Below are 24,138 nucleotides of genomic sequence, written 5' to 3'. Positions count from 1 at the left end.
TCACTGGTCACCACAGGAACGCCTTCACCACATCAGTTTGCGGTGGCTTCGAGCCTTCCCAAACCAGACTCTGCAGCAAAATGGTTGTAGCAGACAATTTAACCACAATTAGCCTATCCTGTTTTAGGTTTAAACCTATAATGACTGTTAAACCCCCACCAAACTGGAAATAGCCCTCACCAATGTAAACATATAAACACCTGCACAATCACAAACTAAATGTCATTCAAAGAAAGGAAAAGGAGTGTCATTTTTATTTCTTCCTGAAGGATCCAATACAATGTAACTTTATCTAAGGTAGCATCAAGAAAGACTGGGCTAATATTCTTCTGCTTGAGTTTTGTTGTTTAGGGATGTCACTAAAATATTGTTTGTTCTACCTTTTGCTTTTCTCAGTTTTGTGGTCTTTGGTCCAAAGATGTATGGTTTAGAAGCATGTTTTAGGTCTTATTTAATTATTTTATAAACTGTAGGGAATCAAGACATATCATAATTATATTTGATAATTTGGCTACATTTGATTCTTTCACTGCTAGCTAAAATGGCTGGTTTCATAAGAATCTTTCCCAATATGTGCCACCACATTTAACCACAGACAAAGATGGGTGAAACCCTTTGCTACATCAGCCCTATTTTCTCGTCAGTATTGATAGTAGATGAATTGCCAAACACCCCAGGCTTTACATATTCAATGCAAGCTGTAGTGACCGGTATATGTGAAAAGAATGCCATCACCAAGCATCTGGGATAGTAGTGAAAACATGACACCAGACTTTTAGAAAACATGGAACTCAGTGTCACTTGGAATGCTGCTGCAAAAAGTTCTTACCAAGTTCAACAAAGATTCGAGTGGTATTGTTTGTATTTGCAGTGAGTCAGCTTCTTATATGAAAATGTTGTGTAATAACCTTTCAAAATCGATACCTGAGCTGAAGTGCTTCCCTGTAAGAGATCCTTGCCACTTGCTAGATGGTATGTTGAAAGTATCTTTACAATCTTCAGAGTTAATGAAGAATGCTATTGACTTTTGTAGTCCATTTGTTATGCATGAGAACTAAAGCGCTAATATTTCTCATTTTGTGCTTTGCGTGGCATCAAAGAAAGAATAATCCTTACTGTCATTTAGCCTGTGGTTCTCAGTCCTAGAGGCCGTGAATGCTATATTATCCGTGTGCGACCATTTATGGAATTTTTGCTTAGTGATGATTCCAAAGTCAAGAAATGTAAGAATCTTCAGTCGTGTATTGATAGTGATGTGAGGAAAAGTACACTCTACTGCATTCTTAGATTTCTACAGGAAAACATGACTGCTGTAGTGGACACGGTTAAAAAACTTGAGTCTCAAAACACACTTGTCTACCAAGTGTTCAGTGTATTTGGTGTAGATGTGAAACATCTTGAGAGTTGGCTGGCGACACTTTTAGTGACTTTGGCACTGAAACATGTTCCATGTTAGAATGCTTGCCACTTGGTAAGCATGGAAATGTTGAGGAGCAAATCAGAACATTTTATTTTACAATGCTTGAGAAATGTCACTTCACCAACTATGGCATTTGAAGTCAATAAAGCTTCACTGTGATACTTTACATAAGTTCTAGATCCCTTGAGTAAATGGGGAACTGTCTCTGGACTTTGAAAAGTACTCCTTCATTTTTGACTGCTTAAATAACCCTGAGGGCATATGCACCCAGTTCAACTTATATATTGCAGAACCTGTCCTATAGAATCGTAATTTTCAGGTGCACCAGTATTGGCATAGAAAGCTATGTCAGTAGCCAGAGTTAGCAAATTCTGTACTGGCTGTTTTGGCGTTGCCCGTCTCAAGTGCCTATGTTGAGAGGGCCTTTTCACATACAAATGTTTACATGGGAAAGAAAGAGCGAGCACGCATGACCAAAAACTCACTGTAGAAGTGTGGTGTATTACAATAAGTTTGATTTGTAAAAATGTACTTAAACCTCATATACACTGTATGTACACTCCCTATATACTATGCACTGTCAGTGCAGAAAGCAAAGAATAATAAAAGCAAAATGTTCCATAAACACCAGATAAACACTGTTTCTGTTCTTCTTAATGGCCCAAAAATTTGTAACCACTGATAAGTTTTTTTTAAGGTATTGAAATCACTGGAAAAGACTGAAAACCCTCACCAGAGTTTACCAAAAGTGGAAACTGAAAACAGGAAAGCCTAACCACCATCTATTTATTGCATACGGAAATGGGGGTATGTGCTCCCCACAATTGTCCAGCTAGCCCAGTCAGTTCTGACATTGGGCTCTATGCCACCAAATAGACTTATCGGAATACCTGCCTCGGTTGACAGTGACTTTGCCGATATCCTAAGAGCAGTACATCAGGAAACTCAGGAGTGGAAGATCAACTGTCAGGTTCTCAAACAATTCTTTCACCATTAGAGGATCCCAATGGTAGAACTGTTTGCAACTCACAGAAACGCAAAATTCCTGAACTTAGTCTCTAGATACCTGTGACCTCATTATCTGGGCAGTGCCCTATGGATAATAAGTTGTCCAAGAATATTTGCTTGTGCGCCCCTGCCCTCTTTTCTATCTACTACTCTTGCAAAAATCAGAGCTGGCCTACACTGCCACCTGTTTTAATGTAGCAGCAGTTGCTGCTTACCTTCACAACATCAGTCTATCTTAAAGTTCCAGTTATTAAAGCTTTCTTGAAAGGTCTTAAAAGGGTCATTCCTCCTACATTTCTCCCAGTTTATTCCTAGTACTTTATTAATGTCTACAGGAGGGTTCTGGGGTCACCCTTCTAGTCCCTCCGTTTGTGTGCCTATAATTTCTCTCTTGGAAGGTAGTTTTACTCAGGAGAGTAAGTGAACTACAGGCTTTGACAGCCAAAGTACAAATGAATGAATGAAAGATTGATAATATTATTAGAGACAATGGTCCCTTTCAAGGAAAATATATAATCATAACCACAAAACTGCAATCAGCGTTGGGTGTCTTATTATCCAAATGGGACGTATTGTATTTATTTACATATTCAATAAACATTAGACAACATACAAAAAAAATAAGTGAGCAGAAAGTGACGGGGTTCTGGAAATCAAAAGATTTACTGACTTCAGGCATGTAGCTGTAAAGTGACTTTTAGTGGTATCGAGATTACAGTCACGATAGATAGTACATCTTGTACTCCACATCGATAATAAGTATAAAATGGAGTTATGATGTATTGGTCGACGACGTTTCGATCCCCAACAGCGGTTATGGGATCATCATCAGGACAAGTAAATCTGAATGCCTGAGAAGATGCCTAATTAAGGCAGGGAAGGAAGAGAGAGAAGGGTGGGAGGAGGGAAAGGGACGGGGAGAGGAGGAGGAGGTAAAGAGGTGGGAGAAAAAAGGAAACCGGGATGGGCGAGAGAGTATGCCAATAGTTCAGAGTTAATAATTAAGTCACGGGTGATGACAGAATGAGGTGATACAACGCACATGCTAGAACCAAACCAGTGCTACCCTGCTGACACCAGGGCAATAGACATGTATGAGTGAAATCATTGCTGGCCATGGGAGGTGGAATATGGTATCGCGTGCCATGGGGTATAACTGTGTGCATGACATGAAGGCCTTATTCCAAAGGTGTGGATGCATGCCATTTGGGTAGAGTAAGCACTTACTGTTGGTCCAAGCTGGGGACCTCACTGGCAGTGAGAGTAGGGGAACGAAGTCCCGCCCGTGGTACCGGGTCTGCACGGGGACGCGACGGTAATGAGTAGAGCTGCAGAAAAGTGATAGGCAATAAGGTCCGGGCGTGGGGAGATCTGCCCGTTATATGGAAAGGGGCTCCAGCCGGTGCTTACCTTCCAAGGAGTCTGGAGGGGTCAATGCCTAATCCCTTGATGTCGCTCCTGATGGGGCGAGATGGAGATTTGTGGGGAGAGGGAGGGAACGGTCAGACACAAGGGCGTAGGTCTGCTGAGAGCGCGAATTGGGAGTACCATCAGAAAGAATAGTTTTGCAGCGTGAATCTTTCTGGATTCACTATGCTGTGCATATTCCGCAATCTGGTGGTTGGGTCCGGAATCGTAGTCTTTTTTTCTCTTTTTTTTTTTTTTGTCGTAGCCCAGGTGGGCGTCGACGTCCCACCATTTGGTGTACCTTCGGTGACGTCGGCGTGCTTCCGGCGGAAGCTACCACCCTTGGGCGCCATCTTCAGATTCTTTTTTCCGCCGTTGGGTCTGGATCGTCGCGTGAAGCTCCAGAAGTTTTGGAGGAGAAAAGGAGGAAATACAGCAACTCTTCGACGGTAAAGACCTGAGAAGATCGGGAGAAGAGGACCATCAGATAAGAGACGACGAAGAAAGGAAAGAACTTCGAGATCTTCGACGTCCTTGGAGGAATGCGCACACAGGGGGCCCCCTGAGCGCAGGGATGTACAAGACACCCTTTAAATTCTGCAAAAACTGCCACCACAAGTTCGCGCAGAAGGACCAGCACCCGGTCTGCAACCTCTGCCTGCCAATCGACCACGAGAGCAGAGACTGCAACGCCTGCTCCGTCTTCAAGCCGAAGACACTCCGAGTTCGAGAGAGACAGAGGACAGCTCACCACACGATGCAGGGCAAGGGCCAGGCCCGACGCTTTACGAACTGGGCCTTTCCACCGACGACGAGGACAACATCGCCGAAGGTCCAGATGACTTCACGGTCGCAGAGACCGATAAGAAAACGCCTGACAAGTTAGGAGAGTCTACGACCCCGAAAACCCCCACAGGGTCTCGAAAGCCAGAGGCAGACTCTCGAAAGTCAGAGCCCAGAGCCTCGAAAGGAGCACCGGCGCCGAAAACTTCGACGACCGAAGCTGCATCCTCCGAAAAAGAGCCCAGCGGATCCTTCGAGAAGGACTCCCGGAGGCCGAAGACCAGCGAAAAGCAAAGGTCATCGAAGCAAGCCCCCGAAAAAGGGTCTTCGACTTCGAAGGAAAAGGAGCCGAAGAAAGTTTTGACGTCGCCGCCGCTGCCGAAAAGAGCAGCCGAAACGCTCGACGACGAGCAGGCCGCAGAGATGCAGAGAAAGAAAAGAAGGCTCGAGGCCGAAATGGAGAACATCCTTCAGAGAAAGAAGGACTTCGATGAAAAGATGAGAAGTTACAGGATCCCCTCGAAGCCGGCACCGGCCGTCACTGAGGTACAGGAGCACGAGGAGTTCGACGTCGAAGAGACGCCGAAAACTCCGGACCCCTCGGAGCACGAAGAGGAAGAGGTCCTCTACTACACAGAAGGGGATTACGGGGAGCAGCAGTCAAGCTACGGCTCAGGTTCCTCGACGGTTCAAGACCAGGAATGGCAGGACATCGAGGCCGAAAACCCGGAGGAGGCTGTGGAGACATACCCCTCGAGGCCTTCGCCACCGGATGACATTGGGGCATACAATGAGGTGGTCAGGAAGGCGGCAGCAGCTTATGGAGTTAAGCTGGAAGAGGAGAAGCCAAAAGCAGATTTCCTGCTGGAAACATTGCTCCCCATGCAGACAAGAAGCCAGTTCTTGCCCATGCTAAAGAGTATCACAGACCAGGGGAAGGAAGCCTTCAAGGACCTGGCTACATGCAGATCAGTAACGCCGAGGACGGAGAAGAAATACAAATTCTCCTCCTAGGACCCAGCTTACATCAAGGGATCCGTCACAGCAGATTCAATAATCGCTGCAATGGCCAGAAAAAGGGCAAACGTCCCAACAACATCTGGACCTCCACCTGACAAGGAAAGCAGGAGGATGGATCTAACTGGCAGGAAAATAGAGAGGAACGCCGCAACGCACTGGCGGATGGAGAACTCCAACACCCTCCTGTCTGAAAGAAACAGGTTAGTATTAGATTCCTTACCTTAGAATATCCCCAGGCGTCAGTCTGGATCCGGAAACTTTTGCGTAGCAGTACCCCTGCGCGTCGGTAGGCGTCGTCTGCAGGCGTCCCCTGCGGCTCCGCGTCCGTCGTCGGCGTCGTGCGCCGTGATGACGTCGCTGGAGTATATAGACGCCGCCTCCGCGCGCTGACGTCAGTTCTTCTTTTTTCCGCGCCAGTTAGCGCAGATCCGAAGAGCAGTACTCCGGTCTTTTGACCAAAGTTTTTGATTACTATCTAACTCTTAAGGTGCCGGTAGGATGCCCGGTTTTAAGAATTGTGACGGGTGTGACTGCACGATGTCGGTCACGGACCACCACCGACTCTGCCTCCGGTGCCTGGGCGCGGACCACGACGTGGACTCCTGCGTCGACTGCCGGGCCTTGACGAGTAAGGCTAGACGGGAGCGGTCCCGCAAGCTACTCGAGCTCCGGGTGTCGGACCCGCGTCGAGAGCGGTCCCGGTCCAGCCGGAGGTCGAGGGAGCGGTCGAGGGAACGGTCGCGGAGCCACCACGAGCGCTCCGGAAGTCATCACCATTCCTCTGGTTCCTCAGGTAAGAGACACAAGAAGTCGGGGCGTCGTCATCGTACCCCCGACTCCCCCCGACGCTCGCGCGATGCGGCTGGGGGTTCGGGTGGCCCCACCCCCGCGGCTCCGCGTGGGTCGCCGGCGCTGCCTGCTCCATACCCGACGGTCCCTGGGCAAGGCGCGTCGCGCGAGGAGATAAAGGAGTTCCTCATGGCCATGAGGGCACTGTCTCCTCCGACGGGGCCTACGGCGCCTGCGGGCCCGGTGGTCCCGTCCGGGGGCCCGAGCGGTTCGGGTGCTCCTGCCCCGACGCCGTCGGGTGCTCCGGCCCCGACGCCGCCGGCGGCTCCGGCCCCGGCGCCGCTGGGCCCTTCAGGGTCGACGCCGGCTGGTCCGCCGGCCTCTCCGGCGCCGATTCCATCGGGGCAACCCATGGTGCCGCCTCCGCGCGGCGTCGGGGCTCCGGTGTCGGCTCCGGGCGGCGCCGTCCCCATTCCCTCTCCTACTCCGGTCGCGGAGTCGAACCGGCGTCGTCAGGCGCCGATGGGGCCCATTGACCCCGAGGAGCCGGTCTACATCGTTGACTCTGAATATGGTGAGGATGCAGATTATGGAGAGGGTTGGGAGGGGTCTGAGGACCCTCTGTCACGCGAGTGTCAGTACGACGTGGACTGGACAGGTGACTTGGGTGACGCCAGTGGTCTGGACGACTCTCCTAACCCTGGCTTTGTCTCGCCTCCTACTGTGGCTTCGGAGGTTGGGGCTGCTTATTCAGTGGTGTTGATGAGGGCTGCCAAGGCTTTACACCTTGAGCTCCCCGTCGCGGTCGTGAGGCCTAACATCCTCACTGAGGTCTTCAAACCGCAGTCATGCCCACAGGAGCCACTGCTGCCGTTCAATGAAGCCTTGACAGACGTTCTTTTGGGCACGTGGTCCAGGCCCGCTTCCGGTTCGCCTGTTGATAGGAACGTGGCCAGACGCCACCGTCCGTGTCCGGACGACCCCTAGTTCCTGTCCACCCATCCCACCCCTGAGAGTCTGGTGATCCAGGCCTCTACTTCCCAGACCGCATTTCCGTCGGCCCCGCCCGACCGGGAATCAAAGAGGTACGACCAGTATGGGAAGAAGGTCTTCTCGTCCCTGAGTTTGGGACTGCGGTCTTGCAACACCGCGTGCCTCTTGGGCTGCTACACCCACTCTGTGGGATACGGTCGCGGAGTGTCTGCCAGAATGCCCGCAGGAGGTACGGGCGAAGCTCGGCAAGGCTATGATTGAAGGCCGAGACGCAGCACGATATTCCATCAGGTGTGGTCTTGATACGACCGACTCGCTGGGCAGAGCGATGTCCACGACGGTGGCGATTCGACGCCACGCCTGGCTGAGATCCGCCAACTTTTCGGCGGATGTCCAAAATACTTTGATGGACATGCCGTTCGATGGCAGTCGCTTGTTTGGCGACAAAGCGGACCACGCCCTGGAGCGCTTCAAGGACTCCAGGGTCACAGCCAAGTCCTTGGGTCTCTCGACCCAGCGCCAGCAAACGGGTTAGTTTCGCTCCTTTCGTGGCCACGGAAGGGGCGGTCCCACACGTGCTGCCAGCCACGCACCGCAGAATACTTCTCAACGCGGTGGCGGCCGTGGATTCCGCCGTGGAGGCGGTCGGGGACAACGGCGAGGTCAGGCCACACCTCCTCCCGCAGCATCAGCCTCCAAATCCTCCTAGTCCGAGCTTTCAGGCCCATGTGACGCCAGTGGGTGGCAGGGTTCGCCATCACCACTCCCGCTGGCGCACCATCACATCGGACAGGTGGGTGCTGCAGCTCGTCCGAAGGGGCTACTCCCTCCCCTTCGAGAGCACTCCTCCAGCCATGCCACCGCAGAACCACCGTGTGTCAGGGGACCACTTGACACTTCTGCAGGAGGAAGTTACGGCCCTCTTGGCCAAGGGGGCCATCGAGCGCGTTCCTGGGCCAGAAGTAGGGTGTGGTTACTACTCCCACTACTTTCTGGTACCCAAGAAGGACAAGGGGGGCCTGCGTCCTATCTTGGATCTACGGAACGTCAACGGCTTCCTCCGGAAGGAGAAGTTCAAGATGTTGACTTTGGCTCAGGTCTTGGCTGCTCTAGACCCACAAGACTGGATGGTGGCGTTGGACTTGCAGGATGCGTATTTTCACATCCCCGTCCTGCCGGCCCACCGACGTTACCTGCGGTTCACGGTAGGCCACGAGCACTTTCAGTTTATCGTGCTTCCATTCGGCCTTACCAGCGCCCCACGGGTGTTCACGAAAGTGATGGCGGTGGTCGCAGCTCATCTGCGCCGGTTAGGGGTTTCAGTCTTCCCCTACCTCGACGACTGGTTGTTGAAGGCGGGCTCGCCCCAGACAGTCGTCCACCACCTTCAGATGACGGCAGACCTCCTGCACGAGCTGGGGTTTTCCATCAATGTGCCGAAATCACACCTGTGTCCCTCTCAAAAGCTCCTTTTCATCGGAGCGGTTCTCGACTCGGCGCAGTTTCGGGTTTATCCTCCGGAACGGCGGGGCCGGGATATACAGGCTCTGATTCCCATCTTTCAGCCGTTATCCCGGGTTTCGGTCAGGTTGATGCTGCGGCTGCTGGGGCTGATGGCTTCCTGCATCCTTCTGGTGCATCACGGCCGGTGGCGGATGCGGGCTCTGCAGTGGGACCTGAAGTTTCAGTGGGCCCAGCATCAAGGCAACCTATCCGACCATGTCCTGATCTCGGAGGGCACTGCGAGACAGTTGCAGTGGTGGCTTACGGACCGCGATTGGGTCAGAGGCAGATCCCTCTCCCTTCCCCAACCGGAGCACGTAGTTGTGACGGACGCGTCCCTCCAGGGCTGGGGAGGCCACTTGGGAGAGGCGGAGATCAGAGGCATCTGGTCTCCGGCGGAGTCCCGGCTCCATATCAACATGTTGGAGCTGCGGGCGATTCGCCTAGCACTGAAGGCATTCCTCCCCTTTGTCAACGGGAGTGTAGTGCAGGTGTTCACGGACAACACCACCGCCATGTGGTACTGCAACAAGCAGGGCGGAGTGGGGTCGTGGACCCTTTGCCAGGAGGCTCTGCGTCTCTGGCAATGGCTGGAACGTCAGGGTGTGACTCTGACGGTTCAACACCTGGCAGGTTCTCTGAACGCCAGGGTGGACGAACTCAGCCGTCGGTGCTCGGTGGATCACGAATGGCGTCTGAACTCGGACGTGGCGAAAGGCCTCTTTCTGCAATGGGGAGAGCCTTGGTTAGATCTATTCGCCACAGAAGAGAACGCGCAATGTCATCAGTTCTGCGCGTTGGAGTTTCCAAGACCGCACTCGCTCGGCGACGCCTTTCGGCGCGAGTGGAGTTGCGGTCTATTGTACGCCTCTCCACCTATACCACTTCTGCCCAGAGTGCTGAAGAAGATCAGGCGCGACCGGGCCCAAGTTATCCTTGTGGCTCCGGACTGGGCTCGAAGGTACTGGTATCCCGAGCTACTCAGCATATCAGTCGGTCCCTCGATCCGCCTGCCCCTTCAGGAGGACCTTCTGTCGCAGCAGCAGGGGACGGTCCTCCACCCGAACCTGTCCAGTCTCCACCTCCATGCGTGGAGATTGAGCGGCGACAGTTGAGGCCATTTGACTTGCCTCCTGAAGTTTGTGATGTGATTCTGGCAGCCAGGCGTCCCTCCACAAAGTCGGTATACGCCTGCCGGTGGAACAGATTTGTGGCATGGTGCACAGCAAAGGCTGTGGACCCTCTCTCTGCCCCTCTTTCCGAGGTTCTCCTCTATCTTCTCTCTCTTGCCCAGCAGGGCTCTGCTCTGGGCACTATCTAGGGCTACCTTTCTGCCCTTTCGGCCTTTCTGAGGCTGCCTGATCAACCTTCTTTGTTCAAGTCCCCTATTGTAACAAGATTCTTGAAGGGCATCACGCACATGTATCCACCTGTTCCGTTCGTGATGCCTCAGTGGGACTTGAACCTGGTTCTGACTTTCTTGATGTGTGCTCCCTTTGAGCCACTTCATTCCTGTCCTCTCCGTCTCCTGACTTTAAAGACGGCCTTCCTGGTTGCCATCACCTCTGCCAGGAGGGTGAGTGAGCTCCAGGCTCTTTCTGTCAAGCCTCCTTTCATGTCCATTCATCCAGACAAGGTGGTTTTGAGAACTAGACCTTCTTTCCTGCCCAAAGTAGTCTCTACTTTTCACATCGGGCAGTCCATCACCTTACCTTCCTTCTTCCCGCCTCCGCATCCTTCAAAGGATGAAGAGCCGCTCCATCGTCTGGACCCAAAACATGCGCTTTCATTTTATATGGATCGCACACGCCAGTTCCGGGTGGATGACCAACTGTTTGTTGGCTACGTGGGTGCGAAGAAGGGAAGGGCGGTACATAAACGGACCATCTCTCGGTGGGTCGTTCTGTGCATCAAAGCGTGCTACTCTTTGGCTCGGAAGGAGCCTCCTGTTGGGCTGAGGGCCCATTCCACTCGGGCCACGGCGGCTACTACTGCCCTGGGCCGGGGAGTCCCTTTGCAGGACATTTGCCAGGCGGCTACGTGGGCCTCGCTGCACACCTTTGCGAGGCACTACTGCCTGGACAGTCAAGTCCGGAGGGATGGCTTCTTTGGCCGTTCGGTCCTCCAGGACTTTCTGGTGTAGGTTTGTATTGGTTCGCAGACCCACCACCGGGGTTGGTATTGCTGGGGTATCTATTCTAAGGTAAGGAATCTAATACTAACCTGTTTCTTTCAGATGAACAAGTTACTTACCTTCGGTAACGATATATCTGTAAGAAACAGTAGTTAGTATTAGATTCCTTACCGCCCCACCCATCCTCCCCGTTCTGCGAACTGATACCTAGGGTTAAGGACATCCCTTTCAGGGCCCTAGTTTCAAATGGCACCAGTGTTGGTTCTCACACGGCTCTGCGTGTTCTGGCGCGGAAAAGCTGTGTACAAAGAACTGACGTCAGCGCGCGGAGGCGGCGTCTATATACTCCAGCGACGTCATCACGGCGCACGACGCCGACGACGGACGCGGAGCCGCAGGGGACGCCTGCAGACGACGCCTACCGACGCGCAGGGGTACTGCTACGCAAAAGTTTCCGGATCCAGACTGACGCCTGGGGATATTCTAAGGTAAGGAATCTAATACTAACTACTGTTTCTTACAGATATATCGTTACCGAAGGTAAGTAACTTGTTCGAATAGACATCAATACCAGCATTGGGATGAGATGGGCCAATTTCTCAAGCACCTCCCGGAACAATACCGTGAGAGGGCATCACACCTTGTGGAAGAGGGGAAAGGCATCGCTAACTCGTGCCTGAAGACAGCCTTGGATGGGGCAGAAACATCCAGCAGACTGATGGCTATAGGCATCACAGAGAGAAGGCAAGCCTGGCTCAGGATCTCAGGCTTCAAGGCTGAGGTTCAGAACAACATCCTGAACACACCCTTCAACGGTGAAACACTGTTCGGAGCCCCAGTTGATGAGAAGCTCACCCAACTGAAGAAGGACAACGAGACGGCAAGGTCCATGGGGGCCCTGCAATTCAGGGGGATGAGAAGGGGCACTCCTACACGGAGGCCGAACTGCAGAGGTGGAAACCAGCAAGGGCAATCACACCAGGCATTCCACCAGGGACAACAGAGTGACAACCAAAGTCACCAGGGCCAGCAGAGGCAAAACTGGAACTACCAGAGCAGGGGCCAGTCCTTTCGATCAAGAGGAAATGGACGGGGCCAGAGAAGGAAAGGCGGTGAACAACCCCCTTCTAAGTGACTTCACACGGAAAAAGGTGCTCTCCCACTCGAACCCTCCACGGGAAAACAAAGAGGAGAGGGCTACACGGACAAGACACAAAGGAACATGTGACGCCAGTAGGAGGAAGATTGAGATTTTTTCTCCAGGAGTGGAGAAAAATAACCACAGACAAGTGGATACTCAACATTATGCAGTTCGGATACTGCATAGTGTTGGAAAAGAGACCACCAAACAGAAAGCCAAAGAAAAGAGAGCACTCGGGAAGAGAGCTGCGATTACTCCAAGAGGAAGCTCAAGAACTCCTCCTCAAAGCGGCCATCGAACGGGTTCCATTCAAAGAACGGAACAAGGGAGTGCACTCAAACTACTTCCTGGTGCCAAAAGTGGACGAAAGTCGAAGACCCATCCTGGACCTACGGTTCCTAAACAAATACGTAAAGACTCAAAAATTCAAGATGACGTCCCTACAAGAGGTCATCCCGCAGATAAAGGCCGGGGACTTCTTGTCCACCATAGACCTCAAAGATGCGTACCTGCACATCCCCATGAACAGGCAGCACAAGCACATGCTAAGATTCACAGTGAACAAGGATCACTACCAATTGACGACCCTGGCATTCGGCCTAAAGTCCGCACCAAGGGTGTTCACCAAATGCCTCGCGGCAGTGGCCGCACATCTAAGAAGGAAGGGGATACACGTGTACCCCTACCTTGACGACTGGCTCGTAAAGGCAAGCTATTACAGGACATGCAAAGATCATGCAGAACAGGTCACAAGAACGCTAGCAAGCCTGGGATTCTCCATACACTGGGGAAAATGCTCGATGGAACCAGAGCAAGTGAAAATCTTCCTGGGAGCTCAAGTCGACACCGTCCAGTGCAGGGTGTTACCCAGCGAAAAGAGAACACTCAGCCTACTGAGGGAGAAACGTCACTACCAGAAGGGGAGAGCTCTGACAGTGAGGACTGTGAGCAAGATCTTGGGGATGATGGCGTCATGCATACACCTGGTCCCCAATGTACGTCTACAAATGAGACCACTCCAAGAGGGGCTGCAACAGCAATGGTCACAAGCTACAGGAAGTTGGGAGGATCTAGTGGTTGTAACGCACAGGGTGCAGGAAGAAATAAGATGGTGGACCAAGGAAATAATAACAGTAGGGAAACCTCTAACACCACCGGACCCAACAGTGACCATCACCACAGACGCATCCCAGAAGGGATGGGGCGCACACATGAACAGGCTCAAAGTGAGGGGTCTGTGGAGCCCTACAGATGCAGTCAGACACATCAGTTACCTGGAATTGAAAACAGTGTTGCTAGCCCTCAAGGCCTTTCAGAAACACCTGTACAACCAGAAGGTGCTAATACAAACAGACAACACCACAACAATGTTTTACATAAACAAACAGGGGGGAACTCAATCATTCCCTCTGTCAAGCTTGGCACAGGAAATCTAGAGATGGGCTATACCACTAAAAATACACCTGCTAGCCATACACCTGCCAGGGAAGGACAATGTAGAAGCGGATTGGCTCAACAGGCAGACTTCAGCGTCCTACGAGTGGGAACTCAATATTCAGGAAACAGAGAGACTATTCAGGAGGTGGGGCACACCAACAATAGACCTGTTTGCAACACGCCGGAATGCAAAATGCCAATACCTTGCATCCAGGCAACCAGAGGCACTATCACAGGGGAATGCCCTATGGATAAGCTGGTCAAAAACATTTGCCTACGCTTTTCCCCAGATACCACTGATCCCCAGGGTTCTCAACAAATGCATGACGAGCAACATGATGCTCATCCTGGTGATACCACAATGGTCCAGGCAGACCTGGTACTCTCAGATAATGGAGATGGCGCAGGCCCCCCCCCCCCCCCACAAGTTCTCAAAATGAAGAGACCTACTCTCCATGGAAAACGGAGAAGTTCTACACCCAGAGCCGGAGAGCCTCAACCTCTCAGCCTGGCTCCTTAGGACTTAGAGTTTGCACATCTAAAACTACCAGAGAGCACCCTGCGGGTGCTGCGAGAGGCAGGAAGGCCCAGCACATGCAAGTGCTATGGGGAAAAATGGAAAAGATTCACTCAATGGTGTTGCAAGAAAAAACTCCATAGAAAACTGACCGGGGAATCTACGGTGCTAAGGTACCTCACGCACCTAATTAAAGCTAAGCTAAGCTCATCCTCGCTGAGGGTGCACCTGGCAGCGATTGTGGCATACACAAGAGGAGAAACAGGGAGAAGCTTCTTTACATCCCAAGTCGTAAAAAGATTCCTGGAAGGGGCTAAAAGAATATCGCCTCCAAAGAGAATGCCGCCACCGGCCTGGAACCTAAATGTGGTACTGACGGAGCTCATGAAAGCACCTTTCGAACCCATCCACAAAGCATCACTGCAAATGCTAACAATGAAAACAGCCTTTCTGGTAGCAATCACCTCGCTACGAAGGGTGAGCGAACTGCAGGCACTCACACTGCAGGAACCCTACATCCAGATACACAGTGACAGGGTCGTGATGAGAACAGACCCACACTTCATGCCAAAGGTGGTGTCAAGGTTCCACATGAATCAGAGTATTCAGATTCCTAGCTTCTTCCAAAACCCCACTACCAGCGCTGAGAGGTCGCTCCACACTCTAGACGCAAGGGCTGTGATGCACTACATTGAAAGGACGAAGGGACACAGGAAAACAAAACAGTTCTTCGTACCCTTCGCAAACAGTTACATGGGTAAACCAGTGACTAAAAACACCATAGCTCGATGGATCGCACAGACAATTCAATTCTGCCACAAACAAGCGGGCCAGGAGCTACCAGGAGGGGCACAGGCCCACTCCACCAGGAAGAAAGGAGCAACAATTGCTTTTCTGGCCAACACACCAATTCAGGACATATGCCTGGCGGCAACATGGGCTTCAGTGCACAAGTTCACTAAGCACTATTGCGTGGATGTACAAATGAACAAAGAAGCACAAGTAGGACAAAAGGTGCTTCAACATATATTCAACAACCAACGCTCATCTTCCACCCAACCGCCACAAAAGTAACGAAAACCGCTACAAAATCTATGCACAGCATAGCGAATCCAGAAAGATTCACGCTGCAAAACGAATAGTTTCTTACCTGTCGGTGTAGTTTTGCAGCTTGAAGATCTTTCTGGATTCACTAGCGAACCCACCCGCCTCCGCCAGAAAGATGAGGCTGGAGAGGAAGGTGGAAACACATAGAAAAGAAAGCAAGTTGAAGCTTACAAGATACGTGAAAAGAATTACGTTGAAAAAACGATTAACAAACATAGCCATGGATTCACTACAAACACAGAAAAGAAAAAAGAGACAGAAAAAAGAATCCGAAGATGGCGCCCAAGGGTGGTAGCTTCCGCCGGAAGCACGCCGACGTCACCGAAGGTACACCAAATGTTGGGACGTCGACGCCCACCTGGGCTACGACAAAAAAAAAAAAGGACTACGATTCCGGACCCAACCCCCAGATTGCGGAATATGCACAGCATAGTGAATCCAGAAAGATCTTCAAGCTGCAAAACTACACCGACAGGTAAGAAACTATTCGCTACTGTCCTCCGTCTTGTGGTTTAATGTAGATTTGATTGACCATGATGCTGGTGTCTGATTATGCAGTTGATGTCCAAGGAGTGCTTGCTACGCCCTGTGAAATTGTAGATGAGTTGTACATGGAGCAGATGTCTGTCTATTTGATCTGTTAGTGGGTTGTACCCCTGGTGATAGACTCCTAGCGCCCAGAAGGTTGGGTGTAGTTAGGAGTGATAATCACTTGAGCTCCGTAGAAATGTGCTTGATGTGAAAGCCCCCTAGAGCCCAGTCCCAGCATTCCTCATCCTGTGGTTGTACTCAGGTTTGTACCCAGGTGTGCTAATCACTTAGAGTCTGAAAACAGTTACCGTTGTCTTGGTGAGTAGCTGCTTACCTGGTAGTCTGGAGGTAGTGAGGCAATGTTTCTGTCCCTAGGTGCTTTTGGGGCCTAACAAGCACCACCCTACACCTGTTGCTATTTTTGTGGATACCATTAAGAATCTAGTCAAATAAAATGGAATGTTCTAGTGGTCAAGTACCCTGGCTCCCATGGCAGCCCTAGTAGTCACAGACTGGGCAGCCTAAACCTAGGCCCAATTTGAACTCCTATTTCAGGAATTTTTGACCCATGTTCCGGAGCCCTATTTTCCATACCTTTTTCTGCTGTTAATGAAGATGCCCATGATCCCAGGGTGCAGTCTTCCATTGACAGGTGCCTATCAGTTATAATTTAGAAATCTATGATTTTTCCTTATACCTTTGGTCAAACAGTGCATCATGCTTATTCTTAGTTTAGTAGCAAGTTAGCTCATCCTTCTCCACCATCAATCAATCTATGAGACTCATTCCTAAAAAAAATAGTATTTGAGAACCAGGACTTGGTAGGAATGGAACTCTGCATTTCAGGGTTTCAGGAGATTTGATGAATGCCCTGTAAAGGCTTGTTCTGCTGGTTTACTGGCAGCAACTTTCAATTGATAAAAATCTGTGTGTTTCAATGACTTCCCTTGCTAGTCCATTACATTTTATTCCTTGAAGCTTTGACTTTTAAGGCTACCATTTTGTTTTAAATATAACTGCCTGAAGGGTTATTTAAATAAAGACAATTTGTATGGATGCTTTTTTTTTTATAAGTTTAAATACGTCAGAAAATATTTGGAAGTTGTTTTAAAATTTTCTTCTCAATTTTGCAGTCTTTACTGGTATGCCTCAAACTACATACAGGCAAAGCAAACTCCCTATGTGTGAGTTGACTACAGTATGTTTATACTAAGAATGCAAAGTCTGCACAGCTGGATCAACAGCAGTTGTTAATTTCTTTCGCAGGGGTAAATAAAATGATTCATTCAAACAGGTAAACTCCAGCTAGATGCTCCCGTTGGATTGCTTTTCTTATGAAGTGGCAAACAAGTGGGCTTGTGTGGCCTGTTTTTCGAGAGCCAAAGTATTATTCCTTTCTACTGTTGCACACATGTTTAACTATTACTCTTATGCACTGGCATCTACGTTGATGAGAGATTATTAACTCATGAACAACACAATGTAAATGCTGTGTTTCCAGATTCCCATATATTTAATTATAAAGGGTGGTGATGTGTACTGTAGACAGAAGGATTATGGAGCAGTAACATTTCTCTTGGGAAGCTGTAACAAAGAGTCTCTAAAGTTTTCAGTGTGTTGCATAACTTTGGGGCAGGATTTTAGATGGTGGCATACGCTACACAAGCTTATCTGCCTGAAAGTATCATGTAACATCTCTAAAAGTCACTAGCTGCATTTCCCACAATATGCAGCGTTTACACTTCAAAACCTCACCAAGTCTCAGTTTGTTGATGTATCAGTAGGTCTAAGACTTGTTTCTGTCCTGTGCCCTCCCAGTACCAGGTTACAGAGCTAGGGTCATCTCCATATCCAACACATCTAAATCTGCTGCAGTGAAGGCGCGAGACTCTCCCAGAGGTAAAGTAGTTCTGCACGCCAGCGTTCACTTAATCAGTTAACTGGTCTGCTAACCCAAACATAACCTGCTAAAACTATAATAAAGAGGATAAAATTATTAATGTTATTCATTTCAATCCTTTCTCACTCTTTAACCTGCCAAGCTAAGACCCCCCCGCCTTAATTCACCTTCATCTTCTGCCTTTACTCAGCTCACATCCTATCCAAGTTGTCTCCACTAATCCTTCCCCAAAGGTTGTTCTTCCCCAAGTTTAACAAACTGTAAATGATTAATTGACATTTTGGGGAGGACAAAAGATACTGTGGCGTGAAAGTGAATGGGCTGTCACCAACCAAACACTGGTTGCCTGTCTCTTTTTTGCAGCATGCTCCAGCCTCTCTTTTTCTTTCAATTGTCCTGCATGAGATCATAGGATTTCCCTGTAAGTTTCTGGTGATAAAACTCAAGGCTCCCGGTGTGTTCATTAACGTATAATGTGGTTTGCATGGAGAATGGTTTGTTGCATGTGCCGACTATTACACTACTTACCAATTCAGGAGCTATCTCGTGTTAGGCACCTGTGCTAAGCATAGGAGGGAGAACTGTGCATCCGTAATTAAAGTCTAGACTAAATAAGGTTCTTAGATAAGTATTAGAAGTTTCTCATGGGTTTATGTGAAGGCCTGAGAGTCAACTTTTGTCGCATACTTTTTTCTCGCATTCATTGTTTTTACCTATAAATGCTAATAGTGGCTGTATTCACTTTGCATTATAATTTGCAGCTCTGTAAAGTAGGTCATGGGTCTTTCATGATAATTATGTCTATGCATTTGTGCTGCACTGAGCAGAATGCATGTTTGTGATGTAGGTTGTTATTTTTAGTGGGAAAATACCAGGTTCGTGGCATATGAGCTACAGATTACACACTCTGCATAGATCGCCACCTAGTGTTGGGCCCGGATATCTGCAATTTTTTTTGTCCTGAAAAGTCTTTGGAAGTCACGGGATAGGTGACTCCTCCTTTGGACAACAGTACGCATGGGCATCGGCTCCATCCTTGGATGGTTTTTTTTCCGCCACCGGGCTCGTATGTGTTTCCTGCGCTCCGTTTTTGAACCGATTTTCCTTCGTCGCGCAATCCTCACCAGCTTCGACTGTATTGTTTCGAACGTGTTTCCAACCGACGCTAATCTTCAAATCTGAAGTCTTCGATTCCGGTCGTCAACGAAGGCTTTCGGGCCTACCTAGGCCTCATATTCCAGCTCATGGAAAGGACGCCATTTAAATAGTGTCCTCAATGTGGTTCGAAGTTTCCCCACACCGATCTCCATGAGGTGTGCAACCTTTGCCTCTCACCGCAGCACGAGGCCAGAGACTGTTCAGCTTGTGCCTCTTTCCTCTCCAAGAAGATGATTCAGGACCGACGAGCTCGAAGAACAGTGGCATCGACAGTAACTCCGAGCCCGAAGATTCAGACGTCGAGGACATCACTCTGGCACAGAGGGTCGTAAGTAAGAACGTCGACCCGACCCTTCCTCGACACCTTCTAAAAAGACTAAGGTCACATCCTCGGACCCGGGTGCACACTGAGGCACTGCTTCCCATGCCCCGCCTTCGAGCTCGGCAAAGAAGCCTAATACGTCTTTAGGCTACTCGGGTCCTCCTACCCCTAGTTCCCCGCGCACACCTACCGGCACCGAAAAAGAAAGCATTGTCTTCCTCCATGCCAGCTGCTTCCACATCCAAGCACTCGGCTTGGAAGACTAGCACGAGATCCTCGGCACCAAAAACACACTCGGAGCCGAGCAAGACATTGACACCCGACTCCCAAGCTTCGGAGCTAAAAAACCCTCGGAGCCGGCAAAAAAATCGGAGCCGAAAAAACATGGGAACCGAGAAAACCATCGGAGCCGAAAAAGACAAATGCCCCACCAGCTAAAGACACTGCTAGAGAACATGTTTCAAAGCCGAAAGATCCTCACAGCTCGGCGCCGAAAAAAGCCCTCGGCACCAAAAGATCTACCTCCCACAGAGGACTTATTCCATCCAGACCCTACACAAAAGAATCTGGTTAAATATCCAAAAACTGGTCGACTAACTCTCAGTTAAAAAAAACGACCATTGGACACGCCTGCACCTGCTCCTCATCCAAAGAAAAAGGGCATTGCAACCTCCCCTTTAATGATACCTTCTTCTCATCCTCTTCCTTCTCCTCCACCTCATATCCCTTCACCACCTCCTCCCCTACCACATCACTCCCCTACACCTTCTCCTACTCTGTTAGCAGATGATGATAACAGGGATGACACCTCTGATAACACAGGGGGTGGTGCAAACAGTGAGCCACCAGAGCCTTTTAGTCCTCCTGGCTCACCTGACCCTTGGGATGATTATAGCACCCCAGATGTCCCTAACGTCCCACAAGACGACATATATCCCTCCAGGTCTTCCCCACCAGAGGGCAGTATGGGATTTAACCAACTAGTACATAGGGCTGCCCAATACCATGGGGTTCACCTACATACTGACCCAGTAGAAGAAGACTTCCTCCTCGATACCTTTGACAACGCACAAAGGTCCACTTCCATTTTACCCATACTTAAAGGTGTTATGCGCCAGAAGTCTTTAAAGACCCAGTTAGGGCTCGAATCATCAACCCCCAAATTGAGAAAAAATATAAGACTGCCCCTTCAGATCCAGCCTACATTAAAGGGCCTGCACCATTCAACTCCATTGTAGTCTCTAATGCACGCAACAGAGCAAATTCACAACTTTCAGGCAAGGCTCCCCCACCAGATAAAGAATCTAAGCTCCTTGATGCATCAAGTAAAAGAACAGTATCACAGGCAGCAAACATTTGGCTTATTGCCAATACGCAAGCATTACTGGCAAGATACGACATAGCACATTATGATGAATTAGAATCAATAATGCAGCACCTTCCAGATAAATACAAAAACAGATCACATGAGCTTATACAAGAGGGTAAAATCATCACAAATACCTCTATTCTCTGTGCGCTATATGCAGCAGATACTGTTTCAAGGGCAATTAATACCAGTGTCCTGTTGCGTAGACATGCTTGGTTACGGATTTCAGGTTTTAAACCTGAAGTACAAAGTGTCATCCTCAACCAACCCTTTGATGAGCAACACTTATTTTGGCCTAATGTGGACGTATCTCTTGAAAAAAAGAAAAAAAATACTGACACAGGTAAATCTATGGGAGCCTTGCAGTCGCAAGCTCCCAGACGCTCCTTTCGCCGCTCATCTTACAAAGGCACCACCAGGGATATTCCTCAGACAGTCCCTCTACTTCTTACAAAGCCCCTACACAATCCACCTACAGTAGGGCTACCAAAGAGGTGGTTACAGAGGTAACAACAATAAGGGCAGAGGCAAAACCAACAACTCCCGCTCTGCCCAATGACTTCCCTCCCCCCAACACATTCCACTCCAGTTGGGGGAAGACTAGAACAATTCCTACCAGTGTGGACCAACATCACATCAGACAGGTGGGTGCAACAAATAATTCAGTCAGGTTACTGTCTCGAACTAACATTTATCCAGTATTAGGGGTGTCTTTCATAGATTCACATGCCTGAATCATTCCCGACGTCGGAATGGGAGTCCCCGGTACATAAATAAAGTAATGTCTCATAGACATATAGATAAATAGGCCTAAAGGCCTCACATTAGTAACATATTCATGTCCTTTTGTAGAAAGGACAAAACTCTAGAAAGAGCCAATCAGCTGTCCTCTCCCTCTAGAACCCTCCTGGAAGGAGTCTGAGTCCCTCAGATTTCCGAACGCACAATGCTAAGGGAGTCTTATTTGAGCTCTGCTCAGTTTTTTCTTCACAACTGGTTTCCAGTGTTCTTTGGTATTTTTATTCTGTTCCACCTGTGATTGCTAATATCCTGATGGCTGAGACACCAAAAAAGGGTCTTTTTTAGGTCCTGTGGTTCCAGTGGAAAGAAAAGGCTGCATATAGATGACCAACATCAAGACTGTCTGTATTGCCTGTATCCAGACCATTCTTCCAAGGACTGCAAGGTATGTCGTACCTTTTCCACTAAAACCCTCAAAGATCGTGAGGGACGCCTCTTAATTTGGCTCCAGAGGCTAAAAGACAGGGACTACCTGGAATCTTCTGAGGAAAGTGAAGGTTCTTCAGTCTCTTCCAAGTCTTCACTAACGAGACCACGGGTGACTTCTCCTAACCCTACGGTACACCCTCCTCAAAAGAAGGCATCAAAAAAGTTTTCAGAGGTTCTCTCCAAGGCTACTTCTGCAAAGGTTTCCTCTCAGGAAGTTCCCACCTTCAAAAAGCCTACTTCGACTCCGTCGACGATGGTATCGTTGAGGAGAGCTGTCTCTACTGCATTGTATGTGACCGCATCGACGACTACTGTTTCTACGTCGACGGCATCATCGTCATTGTCTTTGTCGACGACTACGACCCCATCGTCGACGGCAGGTAAGACTGTGTCGTCAACGATAAACATCAAGAAGACACCGTCAGCGTCAAAAGCACTCGCCGACGACGGAATCGGCGACGTCCTCGACGACGAAGTCAACATCGTCGACCTCGACACCATTGATCGTACCTTTGTCGACGAAAATACCGTTGACGGAGACGCCATCGACGAAGTCTCCAGTGATGTCAACACTGTCGACGACGGCCCCGTCGACGATGAATCCTCCAGCTACGACACCCGTCGACGCTTCACCGTCGACGACCACACCGTCGATGGGCTCGTCGACGATGATATATTCAGGTCTGCAAAGCACATATGTGCACCTAAAAATTACAAAAAAGGCGCTGACACAGGCTTTTACATCGCCAAGTAGAGTCCAACCACTCCAGCATGTCTTATTCCAGAGGAAGATTCAGATGAAGGGGACATGTTTCAGACTGCGACAAGCCCTACGGAGCTTCATGTCAAATGTCAGAGTTCGGACGAAGAAGAGGAACAGGAGGAAGAATATCATCCACCTCCACCTCCAATGGTTTACCTTCCAGCCTCTTTAGTTTCGTACTTGCGGTACCTCATACAAGACTACAAACAGAGGTTTCCAGAGTCTCCTGCACCTCAACCTTCCGCAGTCTCTCCCTCACCAAAACCACGGCCTCCACCTTTGAGGGTACAGCCGGAGCGGGTTGATCTACCGCATCTTCCGTCTACTGATGAGGAGGAGGAAGAAGACCAACAGGAGGAGGGAGAACTACAAGACACTCAAGCTAACCACGATGACTGGCATGTCTGTCATTCCCTCTCCTGCTTCTCCAGTACCTGCACCTGCAGATGCACCACCCGGCGACATTTGAGGGTTCCATAATGTAGAGAGGGCCGCTCAAAATTTCAAAATTCCAATGGTCTCTCAACAGCAAGACTGCTTCTTATATGATTTTAAGGAGCCTCTTAAAAAATCAGTAAGATCAATACCCATAATTGCATACCTGTGGGAGCAGGGTATTAAGGTCATGCAGAACCCTTCCTCGGTACCTACGGTGGTACCTCGCTTGGATAAGAAGTATAGGGCGCCTGATACTGCACCGGCTTGTTTAATAGGACACCCCAAGGTGAATTCGGTTGTTATGCAGGCAGCCCAGAAGAAGTCCAAAAATCCTTCTGCCTCGTTATCAGCTCCTCCAGATAAGGAAGGCCGAAGATTAGACAACATTGGGAAGCGGTTCTCATCAAAGTCTGCATTGACAGTGAAGGCGGCCAATGCTTTAGCGCTTTTGGGGCGCTGCAATAAACAGCTATGGGCAGATATCGCCCCATATCTATCGGATCTACCTAACGAATCAAAAGTGGAGGCGAAGAAGATCTTACTAGAGGGTGAAGCCTCGGCGTCAGAGATAATAGACTGTGCGATGGATATCGCAACAACAGGATTTCGCCAGCTGGCTGGAGCGGCAGTCTTGCGACGACAAGGTTGGTTAAGGGCAACTTCGTTTCGTCCCGAGATACAAACAAAAATTCTGGATATGCCCTATGATGGCCAATTTCTCTTCAGTCCACAGATTGATGAAGCGCTGCAGAGTATAAAAAAGGACAATAACACTGCTAGAGCATTGGGCACTCTCTAGTACAGAAGTCAGTCCTTTCGTGGGTCTAGAGGTAGAGTACAGTCCTCTTATAGAGGGGACTACCACTACCGGTCACCATATTCTTCAGGCCAGAATCGGTCCCATTATCAACAGCGCCAGCAGCATAGCCAACAATCCTCTTATGGCAAGGCGTCCTTTCGTGGTAAAGGCCAACGAAAAAACAACAGACGTAGACAATGACCTTTCACTTCAGCCAGTCTCAGATTCATTTCCATCATCAAAAATTGGAGGAAAGATTTCCCATTTCATAAAAAATTGGAAGCAAATTACCATGGACCGTTGGGTTCTACAATTGGTTCAATTCGGCCATTCTTTGGAATTTATGCTTATAGCTCCCCAGACACCTCC

General features: G+C 49.5%; 1 protein-coding gene across 2 annotated transcripts in view; it reads left to right on the top strand.

The window, feature by feature from the left end:
• The window catches only part of SBF1 (SET binding factor 1), a 1,592,200-nt gene that overhangs the window by 1,143,738 nt on the left and 424,324 nt on the right, over positions 1–24,138 (top strand). The window contains exon 32 of one of the 2 annotated variants that reach the window (XM_078677862.1): positions 17,609–17,689. The exons of the other annotated variant lie outside the window; for it this stretch is intronic. Within the exon in view, the coding sequence (XP_078533988.1) occupies positions 17,609–17,689 (81 nt within the window). The remainder of the gene's footprint in view (positions 1–17,608; positions 17,690–24,138) is intronic. 2 annotated transcript variants of the gene reach the window in all.

The sequence above is a fragment of the Lissotriton helveticus genome, chromosome 1_1 (genome assembly GCF_964261635.1).
Source record: "Lissotriton helveticus chromosome 1_1, aLisHel1.1, whole genome shotgun sequence".
Classification (NCBI taxonomy): domain Eukaryota; kingdom Metazoa; phylum Chordata; class Amphibia; order Caudata; family Salamandridae; genus Lissotriton; species Lissotriton helveticus.
The sequence above is the reverse complement of the archived record's forward strand: the minus strand, read 5'-3'. Positions and strand labels throughout refer to the sequence as shown.